This window comes from Lytechinus pictus, chromosome 1 (assembly GCF_037042905.1).
Source record: "Lytechinus pictus isolate F3 Inbred chromosome 1, Lp3.0, whole genome shotgun sequence".
Lineage (NCBI taxonomy): Eukaryota > Metazoa > Echinodermata > Echinoidea > Temnopleuroida > Toxopneustidae > Lytechinus > Lytechinus pictus.
In genome coordinates this window covers 24,086,004-24,111,751 of record NC_087245.1, presented here as the reverse complement: position 1 = coordinate 24,111,751, position 25,748 = coordinate 24,086,004, and the positions used below count along the sequence as shown (strand labels likewise).

At 36.7% G+C, this 25,748-nt stretch overlaps 1 protein-coding gene across 2 annotated transcripts; it reads left to right on the top strand.

The window, feature by feature from the left end:
* Positions 1–1,983: 1,983 nt before the first annotated feature.
* On the top strand, positions 1,984–24,996 carry LOC135153906 (nose resistant to fluoxetine protein 6-like). 2 transcript variants are annotated; one of them, XM_064098738.1, is made up of 17 exons: positions 1,984–2,572; positions 3,420–3,562; positions 4,691–4,772; positions 5,883–5,985; positions 6,385–6,560; positions 7,275–7,490; positions 8,118–8,300; positions 10,165–10,258; positions 10,984–11,076; positions 11,620–11,776; positions 12,656–12,735; positions 15,809–15,910; positions 16,748–16,895; positions 19,569–19,682; positions 20,355–20,427; positions 21,560–21,702; positions 23,246–24,996. In XM_064098738.1, the coding sequence occupies exons 1-17, from the start codon at positions 2,350–2,352 to the stop codon at positions 23,378–23,380; spliced, it is 2,265 nt and encodes a 754-aa protein (XP_063954808.1). In that variant the 5' UTR covers positions 1,984–2,349; the 3' UTR covers positions 23,381–24,996. The 2 variants fall into 2 exon arrangements, with proteins under 2 accessions (XP_063954808.1, XP_063954814.1); XM_064098744.1 differs by lacking the exon at positions 21,560–21,702.
* The last annotated feature ends 752 nt before the right edge of the window (positions 24,997–25,748 follow it).

Here is a 25,748-nt window from a genome sequence, read left to right as displayed (position 1 = left end):
AAGATAATTATAGTATTTACAAAAGTTTGTCATAACTCTTGTCAAAAGGGCAGCGATTTTTTAAAACTAGGGGTGCTGATGCTTATTTGAAAAGAAAAAACAACAAGGTTTTCATTACAAAATCGAGGTCATTTTGACCCAAAGAAATTTGAAAAGCAAAAAAAAAGAAAAAGAAAAAAGTAGGTTTTACTTAAAAACAAAGGAAATTTCTGGTTACATTTTAAAAATTCTTTTTACACACCTTCCAGAATACCTGGGGTGCTGCGCCTATGGAGAATAATAGCAGCACTCCCAATGAAAATCTTGGGGGTGCTTCATCCCGCTTCCCAGGGCCATGGTGACCCCCGGCAGCCCTACCCTCATGGGTTCGGCCCAAGAAATCGCTAGGTATATTGGGTACAAAGATATTTCCGAATGGGGATCTCTTTCAGTTCCCAATTGACTTTAAGTTTAGACAAGGGTGCAATGTACTTTTCAAAATTATATGATGTAAAACTGAGCCCTATTTGGTCATATATCCAGAAGCGGATCTAGAGGGGGGGTTGGGGGGGGTTGCAACCCTCCCAAAAAAAAATCTGGGGACCATTTTTTAAATCTTATCTTTTTTTTAAACTTGTAATTTTATTTTATTCTATTTCTATGTATTTATTTTTCAAAATTTTTCCCTACTGTGGGAGGGGGGACACCCCCCTCCCACACCCTCCCCCCTCGCTCGCTCCGCTCGCTTGGACTCGGTCGCTACGCTCCCTCGCATACCACCCCAACCCCCCCCCCTTTATAAAAAGCTGGATCCGCCCCTGATATCATGGGCCGCCGCGGTATTTTGATAGGAGATTCCGGGAAGGGATTCTACGGTCGTCTAAAATGACATTATCTCAGTAAAAAATAAGTAGGCATCTAAGATATTTACACGAAAGCACCTATCATTCCGTTTTCTTCCTTATCCTTCCTGCGCCTCGGAATAGTTTACTAGATAGATGGCGCATAATAAATGCTTTATTTTTATTTTTTCCCCTCCTTTTGGTATTTCTTCAGTTTTCCCCGTCCTCAATCATTTGAAGAATCAAAGGGGCGATTGTCCTCTGATTCCAGTCAGGAACCTGACTCCCCCCCCCCCCGCCACCCCGGACCAGACATCTCACAAAATCGCATGGTTTAGGCGACTTGGCGAATATAATCCATCCCCCAATCAACCAATAGTTATAAAGTCCACCGCCCCGTCTCTTTCCACGCCCTTGTCGCTTTGATAAGAGTCATCATAATGCTTCCACCTTCTTCCACAGTCAAGGCGTACATAGGCTGGGGGAGGGGTGCACGGGGCTCACTAGCACTCTCCCGCTGAGGCAGAAGAGTACCGAGACTGGCAAGCAAAACGAAATTTGTATCCCTTCTTCAGCATTCAACAGCTGATTTTCCAAACTTTAGTTCCACCTCCCCAAGATGTGCATCCCCATATCACTTTTGTTCCACCTCCCCATGATGCTCAAACCAGCCTACGCCCTTAACTCTTTCTTTCCATTCGGGTATAATGATCATGCATATTAGATTTTAGGGAAACAAGCAAGACGGATCGATAACAGATTCCATGATGGCAAAGTATTAATGTTGTTGTTTTTTGCTTGTTCAATTTTGTACTGACCAAAATCACCCCGTTTTAAATTTTTTTTGAGCGAAAACCCTTTTTCCAATTATTTTTTCCAAACGAGCATCCCTCTTGAAAAAAAATCGTTCCCAGGCTACTGAGTTAAACACCACAAAAGTCTATATAAATCAACATCGAAAGAGAGATACTAGATCGATGATCATGACCTCATTAGATAAAATAAACACAGCCTCTAGTAATAAGCTAATATTGTTCTATAATATTTATAATTCCAATGAGGTGACAAATTTGCTTATCTGCAAAATCATCACCTTGATATCAAAACACCGATAGGAACACAACCCCGTTCATATAAAAGATCGTAGGACATTTCCAAATTCTTCCATTGTCCAAACAATTGTTCACTTTGCTTAAAATCATTTAAGAAGAAAATACAATTTTGTTGTAGCTTATTACCTCCCGCCCCCAGAAGAAAATGTGGAAGAAAAAAGTAACGACATTTTATACCTTCAGTGACCTTGGAAGCACTTGAGCCGCCATCACAATTGGTTCATCGTGGTAAAGAGAACCTTTCGACATGTTCGATGCAACGATCGCGGTATGTTTGTTTAAAGATAATTTTGTAATCATGAAAGACTTTGTCTATTCGTGGCTGTTGACGTAATTGGTAAAGATGTATATAGGGCCTAATTTGTAAAGAAACACATAAACAACCTTAATATTGAAAGTTGAGAGTTCCTAACAAGATGGCCTCTTGGATTCGTTTACTCATCGTTGCCATAATCGTCGTTTGTTTCCCCATGTCATCTTATTCGATGATGACCCCGACGATGATCAGGGATCTGCTTGCCGTCGGAGAGTCTCCTTATACTCCATTTGAAGACAGGATGGGAAGTAATGTTTCGATAGAGTGTAGGAAAGATCTCGCCAAGCTGGTTGCACAGAAACCCATCGGGAAAATAGCACTTGGTAAGAAATTGATTGCGATGATGATGATGATTGCGATGATGATGATGATGATGATGACGGTGATGATGATGATGAAAATGATGATGATGGTGATGATGATCACTTGCGTCCAGATGCCAGGCGGGGGCCTTTGGGCGGCGCCCCTCCCTTCAATAATGCTTCACGACCAAGAAAAAAAAAACGAAGAGTAAAGGATGTGGAATAAATTCGATTAAAAAGTCAATCTGAAACAAACAAACAAAAAAGAAAAGAAAGAAAAGAACCATATACAATATGTGTCCTATGCCTATAAAGTAAATAGGCCTAGTCTAGATCTGGACTTTAGTAGTTATTTGTTTGGAAAACCGTTTCATCAGTCCCCTCTCTTTTCACCTTCTAATAGTAGGAGAAGATGAAAAGAGAGAGGACTGACGTAGAGTTTTCCAAACAAATAACTTCTTACGTCATGATCTAGATTAAAATAGACCCAGCAACAATTCAAGCTGGCTATATGGTCTAAAATGGGTTAAAGAATGCCCCCCAAATTAATATAGTTTGATTTATTATTTTCAGACCCTTCCCGACTAAGGATCAGTTTGATTGCTCTCCAAAATGGGCTAAACATCCTTTGTCTTGTTGTACCCATCCCCATCACTGGTCATTCCTGAACTGCCTCCAGACATGCATCATTTTTTTTTTACTTATACAGTGGAAATCTTGAATATAAAAAATAATGCAAATATTCTTCCTAAATAATACAAATACCTCGAGAATGAAAAGGATTGTTTTATTATAAAACAAAACAAAAAACCCACTACATTCATTAATGTTTTAACATTATAATTCCCCTATTTCGTTTTGGATTTAGCTTTAGACGCGACAGGTAAACCGAGTGCAGGTTTTCTCGTTGGGAACTGGGCGTGGTTGGGCCATTTTGATGAATGCATGGCCATTGATACCTTCAGGTACTGTTTATCATACATCCGTCTCAAACTGCCATCAGTTCCCGCCGTAAGTCTCTTCAATTTTATTCCTTTTACTTATTTGCATTTCGACGTCCTATCATGTCTTATGTTACCTTAAGTTCTCCTTCATTTTCTGGATTTCACAATGCCGTTTGTCTATTGTCTTGTACAGTACCATGTTTGGTTTTCTGTTAAACATGTAGTTCTTGAAGGTTGTATTCTACAGTTTGCTATTACACTAGGAGCCACAAGCTACTCCGCTGCAGAGGTTCTTAACATGCTTTAAGACCAAACAGGTACAACTTTGTTCCTTTCTGGTCTTGGAGCCTGTATTTGGGTGCGACTTTGCCCCCTTTTAGACCAGAAGGTGAAATGCCCCTGTCAAAAGATATACTTACAGGATGACATTGCTGAAGGTGACAAAGTGATATCACATAGAAAGCGTTTGAGCCTCAGGTGAATTGTCAATGAATGTGAGTAAAAAGACGTGGAAGAAGCAATTGGAGGAGGAAGGTTAAAGTGATTGGTTAACATTGGTTTGACTTTTAAAAAATCTGAGCAAGAAGGTCACACTTGTCACCTGTGTCTGTGATATGTTACAAAAATGAAGCCCAGAAAAAATTGCGTTCGAAAATAATTATTTAGTGCTTCAAAAATTGAAATATAAAGTGACCGAAAACACCATCTTAATTTCATCCCATACACTTATGTGTACTATTTAGGCGTCTATAAGACGCCTATTTACAAAATCGCGGTTTGCCTTGTAGTTTTAGCTTTTCATTCTCAATAATGGTGGTTTTCAGGGTTTATTAGTTCTAATACATGCACTTGTACACATGTTTCATCTTGGTTTGAGAATTTTTTAAATCAGCTGCTCACAAAGTTAAACAATACCTTTAAAGGACGAGGATTCAATGAATAGAGTGAAACTGAGAGGGGGTAAAAGCACTAGCTGTTAGAGTTCAGCTATAACGTAAATCCAGTCAAACACGAAATTGGTACAAAAATTTGATATGAAGTAGGGCCTACCTTTGAAAAAGACGTTGTCAAACTGTCAAAAAACTTTTCATATTATTGATGAATAATTCCCGTACAATAGACAGTATGATTGGAGCATTTTGCACGGGCATTTTTTTCCACAGTTTTTAATTTACATTTTTTCCCTCCCATACAGAACATTCGTTTACAGTGGGGTATATGCACTCCCGAAAGCTGCTCAAATTCTGATGTTCTTAATTCTCTCAACTTGTTGTTAGGTATGTTTGACAAGATCTTATCACGTGACAAAAGAACAATGTTTTGTTTAATACATAAACAAACATTGTACTCGTGGCGGCTCTGGCCCTTGTCTTGATTCTGATCAGGGCTAAATGACTTGTGCCATCGTCGGTGATCGCGTAACCCAACCATTCGAGAAAAGGTCCCTTAAAAACGTCGGGTCCAGTTTGCCCGACCATTCTAGAAAAGGGCCCCCGAATTCCCGAATGGGTGGGTCTAATTTACCCAATGTTTCGTGAGAATTACAGCCAAATTCTCGTATGGTCGCGGGTAAACTGGACCCGACGTTTTGGGAATTTAGGGAGCCCTTTTCTCGAATAGTTGGGTTTCGCGATTACCCGATCCGATAACCCGATGTGATGGCACAAACCGGCTAAATTGGACGCACATAAAACATTCAATTTTGACGGTATAATGTTTAATTTGATTATTGTTAAGTTTTATCTTTGTAATAATTGTAATGCGATTTTACGGTAGGTTATCAATAACAAACGTTGACATTATCATTCAAATAACCTCCCAAGACATAAAGATAGTGCAGCTAAGTATCGATTCCCTTTCTTCTTTTAATACACTGTAAAAACGCTGTTTAAAAATTAAGCACGGTGTTTGAGCTCGTCACTCTAACAAATACTGTATAGACTTTTGAATCAACTGGTTAAACTTTTTAAACTAGTTGTTTAAAAAGTTTTAACAATTACAAAACAGTTTAAACAACTTGTTGTTAGAGTGACAGGCTTAAATAACCTGCTATTTTTTTACTGTGTAATTATGTCCAACAAACTATTTAAAGTAGCCGTTTTGTTAAAGTTCACATGCCCTTTGTAGACTATATCACTTTGGTATTCAATTCAATTCAAGTATATATTTATTTTTCTTCCAAGTAACATTTTTAGTGCAATTATCTCCATTTTGTCACCCCTTCCAGAATTCCAGGGGGTGCTGCCTATCGAGAATAATACATGCAGCACCCACCAGGAAAATACACCCCCGCTTCCCAGGGCCATGGCATGCTCCCTAGCTCCTTCTCCTTAACAATGTATCAGTCATGAATTGGAATTGTTTTGTTATTTTTTGGTAACGTGCAGACCTAATATCCGCACCTTTTAACGACACCGACATATCAGCAGCAGCGGTTCAATGCTCAGAAGAACCTCCTGCACCGTTCACCAAAGGCTTCTGGGCAACTCTGTGAGTGTACGCTTTTTAACATATACAATTGACTGCCAATATACTTAAGTATAAACAAGTGATATTTTCAACATTATTATCATTGACATTTTAACTAAGACATTAATCGTTCAGATATATTCAAATACGTTATACGTTATATCTGTCTTAGTTCGGTACATCATTTTTTAATCATTTTGACTAAGAGAATGAATCAAACCTTAATCTCAAAAATCGAAATATGAGAACATTGTATAAGATAATTCAATGCACGTTTATCGTAGCGATGTGAGCACGATGTATAGTTTCTTTTTACTAAGTTGGAAATTTATCTGAAGAGCTTCACATTTAGAAAAAAAATACACCGAAATCATTCTGAATTCCTAAAGATTATTGTCCTTTTTATACTCCATTCTTCAGATCATTGAGTTGTTTCTTTGCCTTGCTAATGATTATCGGGGCCCTACAAGATGAATTGCGGATTTGGCGGTCTAAGGACAGGCATGGAAGGCCAACTTTATCAAAGCCCTCACAGAACGTACCTGCATCACAAAACACTATCATAACGACTGCAGAAATGCCAACAGAAGTCTACGGTAGGTATGACATTCCCGCCATCTCCATCACTACCACCACCGCTGCCGCATGAGCCACCATCACTAAAATCATCAGTAGGATCTATTTTCTTTCTCTATTTTTTTTATGGAACCGCACATAAATGGAATACTGGATCCATCCCTGACCAACACCATGAACTACCACCACCACCACCACCACCACCACCATCACCAGTTAAAACCATCATCATCACACCATACTCCTACCATCATTATTGTTATATTTATCAAATTCCTCAACATTTAGCTCCTGATTTGTGTTGGTGATTCACAAATGAATTTTTTTAGAAAGGATCCTTATGACCACTGAGTGACCCAACGGTCCATCAGTGAGTCTATTACAATCATCAACTTGCCAACTTCTCATAGCTAAACAAACTACCGTTGTCGTTTCTGTCATGACTATTATGGCCGATTCCAGAAAAGAGTTGCCATCAAACCCAAACTAAAAGAGTAATTTGATGACACAATCATCCCTAAATATCCAAAATAATCATGGTTTCATTTAATCAAAAGTAATATTGAAACTGATAACAGTGACTGGCAACTTGGTAGGAAAGTTAAATAAGATTGGGTTATCAATATTACCTGAGAAATATGAAATTTATTTTGGTAGGAAAGTTAAATAAGATTGGGTTATCAATATTACCTGAGAAATATGAAAATTATTTTAATATGTTGAACGTCTTACAGAGGTGAGGGGAAATCAAGACAACGGAACACAGACCGATCAGGGACTAACCAACGAGGGGTTCAGGATGGAGATTGACGGCGATGGCGAAAACACGATGGACCAATCCAAAGGCAAGGAACTTGATAATGACATCAGTTCAAAAAAGAATACTTCCAACTCAACATCGGATGAGCAGAGTAAACAGTTATCTCGAGTCATTCGGTATGCTGGGCGAGGTACATATTATGATTCCCCATCTTTTTCTCTCCTATTCTCTCTTCATTTACTTATCATTCAGAAGAATGTTCTAAAGATGCAGTGTTAGATCTATGGACACCCTTAAGACGCACTCAGGCCATGCACGCAGTGTCCTTATCTCTTTTCATTGACTCGTTTTTACATCCGATGACAAGTCTTGAATCATTTATCCCGAATTTGGATTTGCATATTTCAACAATTTGGCATTTTTACTATCATTCCAAGAGACAGTAAGCTTTCGGTCTGGCATCCTGGCGACACAAATAATTTATTTAACTTTGCACAGTAGTTTGTATTTTTTCTCCTTTTTTTGTCAGAACTAGGTTAATTTTCAAACGTCTTCATCTTATACCCAACTCTCTCCAAGCCGCAATTATGCACGCATTCTTGCTATCCCTCCGTTTCCTTTTCCTCTCTCTGACACCCCCCCCCCCTCTCTCTCTCTCCCCTCGCTCCTTTCCGGTTGTTTCACATCAGATGAAGATATAACTTTTTTAAAATCTATTTCTTACCCTATTCCAGCCCCTTTCATTCACCCCTTTCTCCTTTTTCTCCTTAAAAATCATAATGAAAAATAAATCATTAATTGCATTGATTTATTTCAGTTATTTCTCGGGTATGTCAAGAAGTGACTAGAAGCTTCGCTTTCAACCTCAATCTAGAAAATCTGATGAACACCAAGACGACGAATGCAACCATTCGGTGTTTGGATGGCATCCGGGTACTTAGCATGACGTGGATAATACTCGGTCATGTGCCCTCCTTCCTGATGGGCAATACACTCTATGGTAAAATTATTGATGCATCATAATGATAATTTTGCCTAGAATTTATCATAGACATAGCCCCTTCAATATTACCTTTCATTTTATAGGTATTTGCTGTGATATTTAGACTGGTCGTCAAATAGTGTTTTTTTTTTACATCGAATGAAAAGTAGCTTACTAAATGAGAATAGGGAACTACATATCAGTGGCGTAGCTACGGGGGGGGGGGGCCTGGGGGCACGTGCCCCCCTGAGATTTTGTGTGCCCCCCCCCCCCCCCCCAGGTGCCTCCCCTGAAAAAAATTGACAGAGCAAAAAAAAAAAGGGAGAAAGAAAAGAAAAAAAGAAAAGAAGGAGAAAGACAGAAGAAAAAAGAAGAGGAAAATAAGAGGAGGAAGACGAGTGAATGAAATAATGTGAGGGGAAGACTTGCAAAAAAAAAATCTTTCATGTTACTATATACAAATTTTGCTTGCGCTTCGCGCCAGAATTGCCTGTTCGATGAGATTCATATCTTGCTCAATATAGGCTGATATGGAGCAAGTTTTGAAGTCAATATACAAAACACATTTTAGCTCGGACATCGAGCTTTCATTATTTTTTTTTCATTTAAAAATTTAAGTGCTCTGTAAAATGTCTTTTTTATGGTCTACATATCAACATTTTAAGCTCACGCTGCGTGGTCACATTGTTTGATTTGCCAAGTTCCTATTGTCTTCGTGTATTCCATAAAGTTCCATTAAAAAAATGTATTCAGAATGTCCAGATTCTAGGTCTAAATCTAAAACACGCGCGATAGCCTGCATGTTCTTTATTTAAAATGTACTTAAATTATCATTGTCTGCTCACGCTTCACGATCGCATTATATTAACGATACACAATTAACTATATCCTATTCATGATTTACAAAATATGAATAGAGTGTCCCGCTTTTAGGTCTAAAATATAAATTTTCTTCCTCTCGCGCTTCGCGCTCGCAAGAATTGTTTAGTTACATACCTATCCCATTTATGAATACAAAAAGTGCTTAGAATGACAATTTTTTAGGTCGGAATGTCAAAAAAAAATTGCTTGCGCTTCGCGCTCCCATTATTAAAATATATACCATCTTCGTGGGTGTGTGTATTTGAGTTTTGTCAGACGTGTATCAATCAGATATGATTATTTACGTCTGGGACCGACCTTTAACGTCACCATCCGAAAGACGTGACCAGGGCTCGAACCTCGAACCTCTACATCAATTTGTAACTTCCCCGCATAGCTTGGATTACAGGCGCACGCCACAACGCCCAGTGGGTAAATGTAAGCAGTCCTTAACAGGTCCCTTTTCGATCATGCTAGAACAGTTATTAAAAATTTCTGCTCGCGCTTGGCGTTCGCAGTAATCATGTAGTTACATACGCATCTTGTTCAGGATCACACATTACATTGCCCAGAATATTAAATTTTCAGGACAAAATACATGAAAGTTAAAAAACAAATCGCTCGCGCTCGCACTTTTTATAAGGCTTATGAGATCATTTCATGTTTATGTTGTTTTATAAGAATAAAACTATAAGAAGTGACTGATCGGGAAAAATATAGGTGAAGATAATTTCGGGCCCCGTCCCCTATTGGCGAAAGTCGGATCCGCCCTTGTGACACAAACACACACACACCGGAAAAAAAATGTTGCCCCCCTGAAAAAACAAGGAACCCCCAGTGCCCCCCAGGAGCTACGCCACTGCTACAGATAAGCAAAATGAAAATGGAAGGAATGAATTGGTTTATTCTGCTTGTGGATTATTTAAAGAACATGTAATTTATCGCTGTTAAGCAAAATGAAAATTAGTGAAATTTTGAAAAATGATTTACCGATTTTTATCCCTCGTCTAATTGTTTTTAGCAAACGCTCCCTTCGCTCTGGAAATGCTAACCCATTTTGGATTCCAGGTTGTCGTTAATGCTTATCTAGCTGTCGATAGTTTCTTTTTCTTAAGGTGAGAACATCATTGGATGAATATGTGAAGCTGGTGAAAGTAGGAAAATAACGGCGTGACAATAGTTAAATCCTGACATTTATTTAAAAATATATTATGCACTTCAGTTAAAATACAACAGTGGCTACATGGCAAACCTTTTGAGACTATTTAGATAGAGTTGTAGTCTTCTATCAACATGATAAAATGTTTATTAGCAGTCAACATATTTTTCAAGAAAATTTAAGAATAATAAAAAAAAATAACAGAAGACGTTACTTTAAGCAGAACTTTGAGGAAAATATCATCAGATTTGTATCTAAATCAGGGTCAAATTTAAGCATTTTCTATACCATATATACGTAGGCCTAATATTGCAGAAAATATTTAATGTTGGGGAAAATGATTGAATTAAATACGATGTATACATTCATTTATATGAAAAAAATACCTGGTTTGGATTAAAAAAACAACATTGAACTTGTATAATGATATGATTTGATAACCTTGGTTATTCTGAGTTGTGCCAACCCTGTGTTGGAATCTGCATATGCTAAGCGAGAACAAAATGCAAACAACATCATATTAACATAAGATGTGTGATATTCGTCTCAAATTTATACATTTTACATTTCATTTATTCGATATGACTCTAAAATGACTTGATAGACCGTCGATGGCATAACTTTATTGTCTTCATAAAAATAACATTTGAGTTTGTTTTAACGATGCACATTTCTTTGCAGTGGCTTATTAGTGACGTATATGACCTTAAAACGAATGGTGAAAACAAATGGACATATACCTTGGTTTTGTTTCTACTTTCAGCGTTACTGGAGGTAATCATTATTATTATTTATGTCATTTTCCGATATTGATTATCGTTACTGCATTACCGATTGCTATCTCATTAATATTAATATTATTTTCATTATCATCATTATTATTATAATTTTTGCTATTATCATCATTTTCATAATTGTTATCATTATTATTATCATTATTATTATTATCATTGTTCTTGTTGTTGATGTAATTATTACTTATTTCTTATAAGCCCACTAGACTTTTCCTTAGGTAGGGTTCAAATACAGAGATACAATTACTTATGGAAATGAAATTATATAAAGAAACAAAATCTCTAAAGTAGTGTAAACTGTCATAGAAATTACTACATGTGAAATAAAATCATGATAATGAAAAGAGCTACAGATTTGATCAAATAAGAATTTTTATTTTCAATTAAGACCAAATGCGGGGAATCGAACACCAACCCTTCGACAAACCTTCGACAATCCTGGGCAAAGAAACCAAAATAGTTGTAATACTTTATAAATCAATTAGTAGACTTTTTGGTATTGAACTGCTCTTTTAAACCTCAGACTCACCCCGGCGATGGCATTTTCCATGTTGATTTGGATGTATATAAGACCACTGCTAGGAGAAGGTCCAAAGTGGCCAGGCCAAGTCATTGACCATGGCTGCAGCGAAGGGTGGTGGGCAAACTTACTCTACATCAACAATTTCGTTCACGGCAGAGTAAGTCAAGACCTATCCCATAATAATTTTTTTGATGAAGAAATGTAGTCTCTAGATGCAAAAGAGCTATTTTGGTTCCTAATCACATTCATCTTGGAGTGAAATGAGTGAAAAGTCATTTTGGTTTGACATTTGCAACTTTTAAGAATTTAATTTTAGCTCTTTTGGAGCGAAAATGTCCCCCAAAATGCACATCAGCCGCTTCAAAGGAGCTAGCATTCACTGTATACAATCCACTCCAAAAGAACTGGTCTCTAGTTTTACTCTGAGAAAACTGTGATTAGGGACAATATTGTTTTTTAATCTATAGAGAGTAATTCTTATCATGATTCGGTATTACAGGGTTTGCTTGACTCTATAATACGTATAGGTTGGAGATTTAAACATATTTATTCAAACCACCAAAGTAAGATTGAGAGCTTGATTTATGAGTCTAATTAGTGGACAATAATTTTGATACGGTAATTGAGAAAGAAAATTAACCAAATTTCAGTTTGATGGTGTAGAAATAAGCAAACTAATTTAGCCAGGCTGCGAATATGGCCGTCGTTATTTTAAATTGGTAATTTTTGCATAAATACTCATGAAATTCTTTCGAGATGGTTTGCATGATTTTTAATTTTTTTCCTGAAACTTTCTTTCCTGCCTAGCCTTACCCTTATTGAATAAGTTCTGTATTTTTTATACGTAAAATGAATATATGTTGAAAATTGATATCCATTGACTTATTCAAGATAATTTAGCATTTGAGGTAATCTAACCCCATTCTCTCTGTCTCGCTCTCCCCTCCCCCCCCCCCTCTCTCCCCCTCTGTCTCTGCCTCTCTCTCTGTCCATTCCCCTCTCTGTATGTCTGTCTCTGTCTCTCTCTCTGCTATAGTGTATCAGTTGGGTTTGGTATCTGGCAAATGACTTCCAGTTCTTCGTTATCAGCCCCATTTTCATACTTCTGTTATACAAGTAAGTATACAAATCAATAAGAATGACAACTTATACGAAATGACATACTGATATAAGCTGTGCATCACGACACTGATATATCTCACAGCTCTTCTCAGTGTTGTAGTCAAGGCTCAAACCTCCTAGGCCAAGGCTTTAATACCCAAGGCCAAGGCTTCAATACCCAAGGCCAAGGCCTGAAAACCTCAAGGCCAAGGCATTTCAAACTTTCGATATTTGGAACAATGAGCCAACAATGCTTAGGCGGCAAACATGGCACACAGGGCAAAATGTATAAAAGGTGTGAGTGCGCGAACTGAGCGAGCAAAAATTTTGACCATGTACACGTAAACAAAGATAGTTTCATGATAGATCTAGAAAAAAATATTAAAATAACAATATATATAGTTACCTATGTACTTTAATACATTGTTTTTCTAGGCGAATTAAATTGCAATAATTGTTATTACCACGGTCATCTGATCCTGGCATGCCCATTCTCAACGTATATCTTTCTCCACTCCCTGGGACAGGGGCAGCAGAACATATTTTTGTTTGGGGAGGGGGTCAAAGCCAAAAAGGGCACTTATATTATGTCAAAATGGGATTTTGGTGCAAACAGATATTTTCAAAATGACTTATCATCTATTGAAGTAGTTGTGTGTTTTGTAGAAACTAAGTTGAGCAAAGCCTTGTTTAAGTGATTTCTAATTGATTAGTTTTATTTAGGCATAACGTTTCCGCGAAAAAGCGTAGCGAGCAAGCGGTTTTGAAAAAAAATCAATTCTGAAGTTGTAAAACTCGATTTTGGTCAATTATGGCGCTAATTACTGTTAAAAGGGCATCCTTGCGAGATGTTGCCAGCACGAATCATGAGCTCAAACTTCTGGACTTTTCTTGTAATAAAACATGAAAATTAAATATTCCGAGTTTTTTTGTAATCATGAAAAAGATTTGTATCTAAATAAAGAATTAATGCAGGCGCAAAGCGCAAGCTGAATTTTTCAGTTTTTAGTATACTGACCAGAAAAGGACTGCATTTAGTGACTCATAAATAGGATACATAACTTACCAATCAAATAATGCGAGCGCAAAGCGCGAGCTCAATTTTTTTTTTATATTCCAACCTGAAAGTGTACATTCTAAGCATTTTTTTGTAAACGGGAATATAATGAGTACCTTACTTAACAATAATTTATGTGAGCGCAGAACGTGGGCCCAAAATTTGTGCTATTCCAAACCTGAAAACTGGACATTCTAAACATTTGTGTATAACCATGAACAGGATAAGTACCGTACTAAACAATAATTGATGCGATTTTCAAATTTAAATTTTCATTATTTGTATCTTCTACTCTTATTTTACCTCAAAACCGGAATAAACAGTACTCACAAAATAAAGTTATATGCAAAAGGATATAAAATAAACGGGGCACAACCCATACCCTTAGTTGGGGAGGGTAAATTAATTTATTCTTAAAACAGTAAAATTAAACCACACACACACAAATCACAAACCACACAAAAACAAATACTTTGTTTATTTCCTTGAAACTGTAGTGAAATGAAATTCACTGTCGAACCATATGATTAAAAAGAGGTAAACATGTTTTTTTTACTTTGTTTTGTCAATCTGAGACACTAGACCCAAAACAAAATATACAGAAAAGATGTACTGCCTATCAACATATTAACTGATTTTGCAGTATATTCTGCCTAGAACCAGGCAAATGTGTCACCCCCGCCCATCTTTATTACGCCCTCACATGTTTTCCCACTTCTCCCCCCCTCTCTCTCTTTCTCTTCCCATTCCTCTTTCTCGCCTGCTTAAAAAATATCAGCCCCCCCAAAAAAAAAAAGAGAGAGAGAGAGAGAAGTTCCACCACCGAGAATAAAATTAGAGAAGGAAAAAGGAGAAGAAAGGGAATAAATGTAATATTATTTTCCTAAACATATTGTCACAATCTATCACAAAATTAGCTTTTGTTATAGTAAGAGGGTGAAAAAAATGCTCGCTCGCTCGCTTCAATCCCTTTCAACTTTATTGGCAGACATTTTGCTCTATATGCCATTCTTGTTCCCTCAACATTTTGGCTCATCATGCCATTGACATAGCACATTTGGGTATGACAAAATTGAAGATGTGTTCAAGTTTACCTAATCTTATCAAAACATTCTTGTTGGCTAAAAAAAATAATACAAGGAAAAACCTAATGGAATCGAAATCCATCTTGTAATCATTCTTAGAGTTATCTATTTTTTAATTATGAAAGTTGTTGTCATAATTGCAGTCAGATCTGTCAGAATTATTCCTGTCATCAAATCACTGTAATCATTATCATAATCATTATTACTATCATTATTATCACATTTATAAATATTGTTATTATCATCATTAGTCATAATTACAACACATTACCAAGTAATGCTGTTTTTCATCACTGCTGTTTTCTTTATTACATACATGCATGTGATAATTCTTGATAATGATGATAATTACAACTGATGGCACTGCTAGTACACTTACTATACTGCTGCTGCTACTGCTACTGCTGACTGGTAGTATTGACCATTAGTGCAATTAAATATACAGAACAATTTTTGAAACATTTATAATTACTTATTTAAAATTAAATGAAAGTACAAAATACAAAATGCCTTGAAAAGGCCTTGAAAATGCCTTGATCCTCAAGGCCAAGGCCAAGGCTTGAATGTTCAAGGCCAAGGCTTTGAAAAAGTAGGCCGGCACTACAACACGGGTTCTTCCATGTAAAATGGTAATAATTTAACCAAAGTTGAACACTTGCAACTTAGAAAAAATACATCTTTTGCAATATCTACATATATATACACAATAGGTAATTGTCGAACAACATTCTCACCTATTAAAGTAGTATTGCCATTGTAAGAAAGTATACAGTAATTCGCCAAATGATCTTTAATTATTTTTTACAATACAGTGATCATTTTAATTAGTATCCTCCAATGGAAGTTTTTGCAGTTAATTAATCAAGTTTCTGAAACATCACGTAACTGTTGTCGAAGATATTGCTTGTTTTTAGTAAATAATCATTCTATATGGTTGTTTTCAAAGGAAACCTAGGATTGGCTTTGGAGCTCTGATAGTCACATGCGTAGCAAGTGTTACAACCACTACTGTTTTGATGGTCATCAATGATTTCAACGCTCGTCTAAAGTATGTTGATACAGTCATCGTCGTCTTATATCATGTGACTTAATTACGACACATGACTTTATGTTGGTCAATGCTGTGCTAATTATTATTTTGTGCTTTATTTCTTGTTTAAATTTCAACCTTACATATTTGAAGTTACTTTCTTTTAATTAGGACCCCATGGAAGAAAAGTGACATTTAGTAAATATCACTGAAATGGGCCATCTTCCATTGCAAATACTTTTCTTGAGTTTCATCTATTTCATTTATGATTTTTATATGGAAATAAAAACAAATACACAAACAAATAGTTCTTTTGTAAATGACTGAAATGATACTTAAACTTATTGATCATGTTGATTCAGCAGATACTGTTTTACTGAACTTTTAAATGATAAGCAATTAAAAATTGAACGTGTTAACCATAAACAAAATGCACTGTCGTCATATATCGCGAGATTTCGTTACGGCGCATGACATAATAAAACAACCATATTTGTTAAAATATATGTACATTTTGTTTTCTATTATTATGAACTATACGAATATTGTTCGGTATTGTCGTTTTTTTACCATTGATTTCAATTGTTTATCATTTAATGATAATAAGTATTATTATTGTTATTATCATCGTAATAATCATCATCATTATCAAGATGATCATAATTTTCAATTATGATTGTGATGATAAAGATGATGTTCATAATTATCATCATCGTCATCATGATCACCACTATCGTCGTTATCATCATCATCATCATTATAACAATAATCATGTATGTACACATGCAAATGATAAGCATGTAAATATCGCTCTCTGTAAACTATCATAACTATATATCCAATTATTTCAAATAGCGGTATGCTGGACCTAAATTCAAATGCCGCCGAATTTCAACAGATGATATACGTGAAGCCATACTGTCGCATCCCACCCTATCTGGTCGGTATGGCTGTGGGGTATCTTCTTCACATGAACCGAGATAAAAGAATCTCCATGCATCCAGTAAGCCATCATTCAAACTCCCCTTGTTCTATCTGTCTTTCTTTTCTTTTTTCCCCTTCTGCCTTCTAAAAAGAGACAGAAACTTTGATATTAATAGCAGTAGTAGTAGGAGTTGTAGTAGTAGTGGTGTTGGTGTTGGCGGTGGTATTAGTTGTAGCAACAGCAGCAGCAGTAGTAGTAGTAGCAGTGGTAGTAGTAGTAGTAGTGGTAGTAGTAGTAGTAGTAGTAGTAGTAGTAGTAATAGTAGTAGTACACACAAAAAACGAGAACTATTTTCCATGAGTAAAATTGTTTTTTACATAAAGAATTAAGTGCAAAAATTCGTAACGTATGTGTTTTTACTCGAGAATCTGGGTTTCTGTTACACCTGATCTTTTTTTCAAGGACATTACTTATTAACTACTTTTCTTGAGTATCCCTGTCAGTGAAAGTATGTAAAACAATCCGTACAAATGAGTTTTTCTTCAAGTTTGTAAGGTATGATAGCAGAACATAAGTGACATCGTCCATGATTTATGTAATCATGGACGATGTCACTTATTTGCCCTCCTCATAAATGACTCCAGCAATCGTAGCGGCACACTGGCCTTCACTCCCTTCTGGCCCCGGGGTAGCGGCGCAACAACAGGCTGGTGTGTGGTTACCACAGAAATATAATTCGTTGGTGGTTACCCAAACCGAGAGGCGTGAGCCTCGGATGGATGAGAATGTAGATCAATGCACCCTGTTGTCACCATAAATAGCATTTATGTTTGCCCCATACATGTAGGTCTAAGCTATTATTGTCAAGAAAAGTAATTATAGAAGAAAAGGGGGAAAATAAATAAAAAGACATGTAGAACTTACCAGAAAAGTCTTCATGCTCTGCACATTTGGCCGGTATCACGTGTGCGCGCAAGCAATTAACGCGAGATCCGAGTAAAATTACTTGGATGCATGATCTCAACACCCCAAAACTCACATACAAGAGTCATATACTACTCATTTTCTCAGCGCAGTTAATCGTCAGATTATCGCTAAAACTAATCAAGTGTGTAATATGCTCACATACTCAAAAAATCAGTAAATATACTTTAAACATACTCATTACACTGGGTTAAGTTACTCATTAGATTGAGTTATTCAAATTTACTCACTTGATGTGTCACTATAGTGTCAAATGAAATATACTCGACAAGATGAGTTTTCAAAGTACCTTCATTGAGTGAAAGTACTCATCAAAGTATGTCGCTATAGTGTCAAAATTATTTTGACATTTGAGTACGATTACTAACACATGCAAGTTTCTGTTTTTTGTGTGTAGTAGTAGTAGTAGTAGTAGCAGCAGTGGTAGTAGTGGTAGTAGTGGTAGTAGTAGTAGTAGTAGTAGTAGCAGTAGTGGTAGAACTTAAGTAGTATATAGTAGTAGTAGTAGTAGTAGTATAGCAGTAGTGGCGGTGGCGTACCTAGGATTTTCCACAGGGGGGGCCAAACCGTCCGCCAAAAATTTTGACAAGCAAAAAAAAAAAAAAAAAAAAAAAAAAGGTCTTCGAGCTCGTCAGGGGGGGGGGGGCAAAAAAGGTCTTTCAAGCTCGTCCGGGGGGCAGGGATACGTCCTTTGCATGGGTTGTGGCTCGTCAGGGGGGGGGGCAGACTGCCCCCCCCCCCGTAGGTACACTAGTGAGTAGTGGCAGTAGTGGTAGTAGCAGTAGTAGTAGTAGTAGCAGTAGTAGCAGTAGTAGTAGTAGTAGTAGTAGTAGTAGTAGTAGTAGTAGTAGTAGTGGTAGTGGTAGTGGTGGTAGTAGTAGTAGTATTAGTAGTAGTAGTAGTTGTAGTAGTAGTAGTAGTAGTAGGAGTAGTAGGAGTATTAGTAGTAGTGGTGGTAGTAGTAATAGTAGTAGTAGTAGTAGTAGTAATAGTAGTAGTAGTAGTAGTAGTAGTAGTAGTAGTAGTAGTAGTAGTAGTAGTAGAAGTAGTAGTAGTAGTAGTAGTAGTAGTAGTAGTAGTAGTAGCAGTACTACTAGTAGTAGTAGTAATGTATAAAAAAAAGAATTATGTAGAAATGTGTACTGCTAAACGTCATATTGATTAAATACGATAAGGGATTTTTAAAAGTCAACATTTATTCTTTTTTCCCCCAAAAGATGTTGATGGTGTTTTGAACGATCCTTATTTGGAGCAACTATGCATAATGTAGGATTGCGATTTTTATCAGAACTGTAACAATGTATGATTATGTATTTATACAATTTCAAGAACCCACATGAAGATATCAGTACGTAGATTTTCCAGCTGTAATTAGTTGTCAGCTTAATCTACATTTTCAAGCTGGCAAAGTAAGCCATTTGACTTTCACCATTTTTGTTCGAAAGTCATCAACAACTTTCACCTTTAAAAAAAAAAACCTGCAACACATTTTTTCTTCTCACCCCACATAAAGAATCTGAATTTTAAGGTAAAATTTATACTAGTACTTTGTGTACCTATGAGTTATTGATTAATATAATTTCATCGTACCTGCTACATTTCCACACCTGTTTTAAGGGTGATACTGTATATATCTTATTTTCGATTTCTTAAAAAAAATGGGTCGCCGTTTCGCAAGGTGTAACTTATTATTATCCATGTACATGACAAGAAGCTCTCCACTATGTAAAATCATATTTTCGTATATACTTATTGATTTCTCTAAAGATAATGGCTGTTTTTGGTTGGATAGCTACATCTGCCATAGGGATGGCGTGTGTGTATGGTTTCTACCCAAGTTACCATGGTAACGAATTATCTACTGCTGACAGCGCGGCCTACATTACGAAAATAGCCCATTTGGAGTTCCACCGCTGTTGGGGTCGCAAACTGCGGTAATATACCCCAAAATTCGTTTGAAACTCTCATTTCTCATTTGAACATTTCCAAGCCCCGATAAACCCATCTTGGCCATGTAATCCCCGTTGTCTCAATTTCACCTCCACAGGCCAGTAAAGCCAAGGACGAAATGATAAACAACAGCTGTGCTATTACGTAAGACTTCTCTGCCTGAAGAAGGAACTTCGGAATTAAATTATTGTCTTCGATATTTAATCACGTTTTCAAAGGCATATTGTATTCAGACATCCAATATTAGTCCTTTTTCAATTTCGAACGAAGAAAATCGACCTCGAAATAAGGAAAATAAGCGAATAAAAATTAGGTTATGCTTTGCATGCAGGGACTGCCCTTAAAGCGCTGCGCACACGATGCATTCACCGCGTGTATACACGGAACTCCATAGCAGGCTCTTAGACAAGTTGCAATCCATCGTGTGTGACCCCCTGCTGTGCTGGGCTGTCGAGTTATCTTCAGAGCGAGGTCAAGAAATAGGTGTTTTGATACTTAAATTTCTTGCTTGGGGGCAGATCGGGATTATAGTGGTTGGAGAAGAGAATTGGTGAAAACGATTTGGGGTATACCCCTTTCAAATGGAGGTATTTCGTCATGTACATGGCGTTGTCGAAGTTTGCTTGGGCTGTCAGCGTGGCCTGGGTTGTTATCGCTTGTCACCATGGATATGGAGGTAAGATCACAATATAGACCTACGTTTAATTAAATCCGGTTTCCCCTTAAAGGACAAGTCCACCCCCAACAAAAAGTGAATTTGAAGAAAAAGAGAAAACATCCAATAAGCATAACACTGAAATTTCATCAAAATTGGATGTAAAATAAGAAAGTTATGATAGTTTCGCTTAATTTCACAAAACAGTTATATGCATATCCTGGTCGGTATGCAAATGAGGAGACTGATGACGTTATCCACTCACTATTAATTTTGTATATTATTACATGAAATATGAAATATTCCCATTTTATCCTCATTGTCAAGTAAAACAACGATTAATTCCTCTCTTAACATGTAGAATTAGTATTGTTTAATATTATATGGTTTAGTCAAGTTGTTCCTTATCATCAAATTTGTAAAAAACGAAATATTGTTTAATTCAAACAGTAAAAAACAATAGGAGTAGTGAGTGAGGGACATCATCGACTGGGTCATTTCAGTCATTTGCATGTCACTTAGGTGTGAAAGATAAGCGAAAATTTAAAATGTCATAACTTTCTTATTTTACATCCGATTTTAATGAAATTTTTAGCATTATGCTAGTTCGATTTTTCTCTATTTATTCAAACCAACATTCTTATGGGTAGACGTGACCTTTGATAAAGCAAATATAGGGTTTTTCTTTCCTTTTTAACTGTTTTATATTTGTTTGTATCTTTCGTTATTCTTATAATTATTAACTGAGATGTTCAAGACCAACTTTTTTTTACGGAGGTGAGAGGGAGGGTATATTGTTAATTTGAATCTGGCCATTTAATATCTCTCTCCCTTTCTCTCTCCCTAACACACGCATACATACAAATTTCCCTTATATTGACCTTCTATCTCATTCATCACTCTGTTTATGACAGTTTTGTCACAGAAGAGAGTTTGTCTTGCATGCAAAGTTAACTAGTTATAGTTCATTCAAAACGCTTTATTTTTAAATCTTTCATGTCTGAGTTCAGTGTGTTTTGTGTATCGTGTATCGTAATTTTAATACCTAGAAACATAGGTATAACCCGCCTACCGTCTCTCTCATCTAATTACCTTTTCTCTCCTATTACCCCCCCCCCCCCCCATCCACCTATCTTTCTTTCTCTGAATAAAGGCTGGGTCAATTCGCTGTTGTCTTGGAGATTTTGGATACCCCTCAGTCGGCTCTCATATTCCAACTACTTACTTCATCCCATCATACTGACTATCATCACTTTTAATTTCCGAAGCACGTACTTTTATACCAACATCATGTTCGTGAGTACCTCGGATATCATTTATTTCATATATAAACAAAGATTCTAGATGTAAATGAATAAGTATTTATATATTTTATATGGTCATCTTCAGTGTGGTGGGTTACCCCTTCATTAATCCTGAAAGCTATTCTTGAAATAGGGTTAACTTTATATAGCATTATGAATATTAAATACTTTTGTTGATTTTCTCCCCTTAATATGGAATTCCCAAGCTATACAATATAACCCACTTTTCTTTTAAAGAAGGCATGACGCTGAATAACGCTCTGACTAGGGGCCACGGAGTCGGGAGCCTGGGGGCTTCACCCCCTCCATTTTTCCTGAATCGCATACAAAAACATTTATTCTTCCATCTATTACACACCCTCCCCTAAACACAGACCCAAATAATGTACACCCACTCAATAACAAAACAGTGCCCCATTTAATACACAATCATACCCACCCTCATGTATTACACCCACACACCAACAAACCCATCCTACCCCATACTGTCATCTATAACACACCCACACATATATTGACACACTCATTCGCCCACATACTTCTTAAGGCCCGGTCACACCGCCAGAACTTTGCTGGAGCGTTCCGGGAGCGGTGAAAAAATTCATCACCGCTCGTTACCGTTCACTGCCGTTTAACAGAAGTTGGCCCCCGTTAACGCAACGCCGTATACGCTCGGCCACCGCTAATGGCCCCTCCTACCGCTCCGAAAGTTTTGAGCTGCACAAAATATTGCGAGCGGTGAGAGCGGGCAATTTTCAGCTCCGGCAAAGTTCACCACCGCTCCAACAACGCCCAGTCGAAGATTGGCACCGCTAGACGCAAATTCTTGGACGCTTGGGCCCCTAGGCCAACACATAAATATTGAACGCTGGGCCACCGCTGCTTCGCCAGCTTTGCACGGGCGGTGATTAAACGTTGCACAAACTTGATGGAGCGGTTGCAAGCGTTGTACGAGTGGACTCGGGATTGCTGGATTGGTGTCGGTTGTTGAATAGCATTGCGGTGATGAACTTTGGTTTGGCGTTTAACGCTTGCGTCACCGCTTAACCAACGCTCGCTACCGTTCGCTACCGTTAAACCAACGCTAAAGCAACGCCGGCTTCAGCGGTGCACCGCTATGGCAACACCCGTGTTTTCGATTACTTTTTTCCATTTTGTGCGCGTTGACAAGCGTTGTCGAAATTCGGCCCCCTCTCCCCCTACCTTTCAAGAAATGCTGCAACAAAGTTCGGGCGGTGTGACCGGGCCTTAAGCATGTCACAATTTTCTATTACATCACATCCATTTCTCTCAAAGTTGGCTATATCTCCAACAAACTTAAAAGAATATTCTTCTCCTTTTTCTTCTTATCATTATTATTAATTTTATTATTGTTATTGTCATTACCATCATTATTGTTATTATCATTTTTATCATTATTCCAATTATTATTATCATCATAATTATTTTTATGATTACTAGTAGTAGTAGTAGTAGTAGTAGTAGAAGTAATAAAATCATAATTGTTGTTGTTATTTTCTTTATTGATGAATTAGGCGTTTGGAGTATCGGGAATAATCCTCGTGTCGTACGGTGCAGCTCTCTTCCTGTGGCTGGTGGTAGAGATTCCATTCAGCAACCTCGCCAAGTCACTCATGGGATCATCCAAGAAGAACAGCTTAATACGTTAGGCATAAAACAATTAATTTGCCACATCATAATAATCAAGATGATATCAATTAACCCGTTGAATGCAATGATCAGCATTCCCCTACTGTACTAATGGGACCACTCTATGAATGATAGGTGTATGACTATGATGATGTATTACACTGGTCAATACAGTAATTTCAGACCTGACGAGAACTTCCATCACGCAGTGATTGTGTGAAGGCTTATTTTGTCCACTCATAATATATATATTGGACATAGTCAATTAGGAGACGAACACAAAATTCATAATCCTGCTCCGTTAAGGACGAAGAAAAAACATATTGCTTTTATTTCATAGGTCTACAGAAACGCGATAATAGATTATTAAAGACAATACAATCTTTATTTCAAATTGTCGATGTATGAAATAGGAGGGAAAACATCTACAACTAAAGATGTTATGATCTTTTATTTAAATCACAGGGATAAAATCCAGACGGACTGCGGTCAATCCAACTAAATTCTGGATTTAAATTCTTGATATTCATTTTCAAAACTCAAAGGATGTTAATAAAAATCTTAAATTTTAAATATTCAGTTGTTTGAATTTAAAATCTGGAGTAAATATTCGGTCAACCGTAGCCGATCTGTATTTGTTATAGACCCATAAAATTTAGTGTATCTTAAGATGTATTTTATTTTCCTTCAGCCTTACTGTATGGAGGATATCATACCAGAGTAATCCTAAAACAGGAAAATATGTCTTGCATATAAATCCATTAGCCAAAATTACCTGTTTACTATTGATAAAGGCGTATACCTCAAAGAAAAAAAAAGACATTTAAAAATTCTAACACCAGTTGATGATTAATAATAATGGAAGTCAGTTAGAATATGAGGGCAACCAGGCGAAAAAAAAGAAATAGTTTAGACATCCGTTAATTTCCTAAACAAAACACCTTTGAACCAAATTTGCAATAGTTGTGCATACAATTATTTTAAAAAGAAATTCCTTTCGAAACAATATGTATTATAGATATTTGATAATTCATATATATGGCCAATCAAAATTTCCTATAGTCTTAACCAACACCCATTATTATTACATATTAGTTAATCACATTAAATGGTTTGGAAAAAATATTGAGTCATTGTGATAATATCTGAATTCCAAAAAAGAATATGACTAATATAAAATGCATGTGTATATACGATAGGTAAACAAATCTGATTAGAAAGAAATATGATAATTATGATTATAGGTTGGTAAAGCTTCATAGATTACAATAAATTATTTTGACATGGCGACTTTTAACATTCTAGGATTTAATTTGGCAAGATAACCTAAGTCACCATGATAATAAGTTACTTCTTTTTTAATCTTAAACTTCTATACGTTTGATGACACATTACAGTCAATATTAGTATGGTTGAAATAAATGCTATTGTAATTAATGGAGAAGAACATGCCAAAAAATATAATTTGACAGTCCTGGGATTTCTACTTTGGTGTCGTACTCTTGTACGCTTTGTCTGTAGATCAATTCATATTATTTTACACAAGTATTGACTTTTGATTTTTTGCAACTCACTTCAAGTAATACATATATGATTGTATAAACTGTTAACAATTATAATTGTTTTTATTATGAAACATGACCAGTCTACTTTATTGTTATTCCATAATTTACCTAAAACATTTACTATTTGATTATTCAGCCTACGAACCTTGACAATATATATATTTTTTAAATACATTTTTAGTGTTTTCTAGTAACCTTTCCATTTCGCTGAATAGATCTCAGACACAGTCCTCTTGCTTCCTCATTGGTAAGTAAATACAAGATAGGTTGAATCCAGGTACTACTCACGGCCACAACATCAAGAAGCACCTTTATCCAGGGTGGTGTTTTATTAAGGGAAAACTGGAGGATGTACGATATCCAAAGGATACAAGAAGAACCCCATAAGAGGAGAACTGTCAGCACACCCTTGAACCGTTTGTAGAACCCTTCCTGACTTTGTCGCTCCATATCTCTTCTCTGATCGTTTTGATTTTGTGGATCGGTTGGTGAATGATCAGTGCCATCATCTACCGCATTCTGGCGAAGATTGACTAATTTTAAGTTGACTCCGACCGTCTTCTTCTTACAGGCAATCGCTAGGAGATATATGTAAATCCCTAAAGTGAATGATAGAGCGAGGGAGATGGGAAGTAAGAGTATTAAGCCTTCGATAGATGATCCTTGATCGTTACTTATACCTAGACCGTCATCCAGACAATGCTTCAATAAGACACCTGATATCAATGAAAATGGTCGAACTGGTAAAGGTATATAAGTACTCCCCACCAGTAATATAGCTATCATTATTGTCACGAAGACGATAGCGAATTTTGATCTTGTC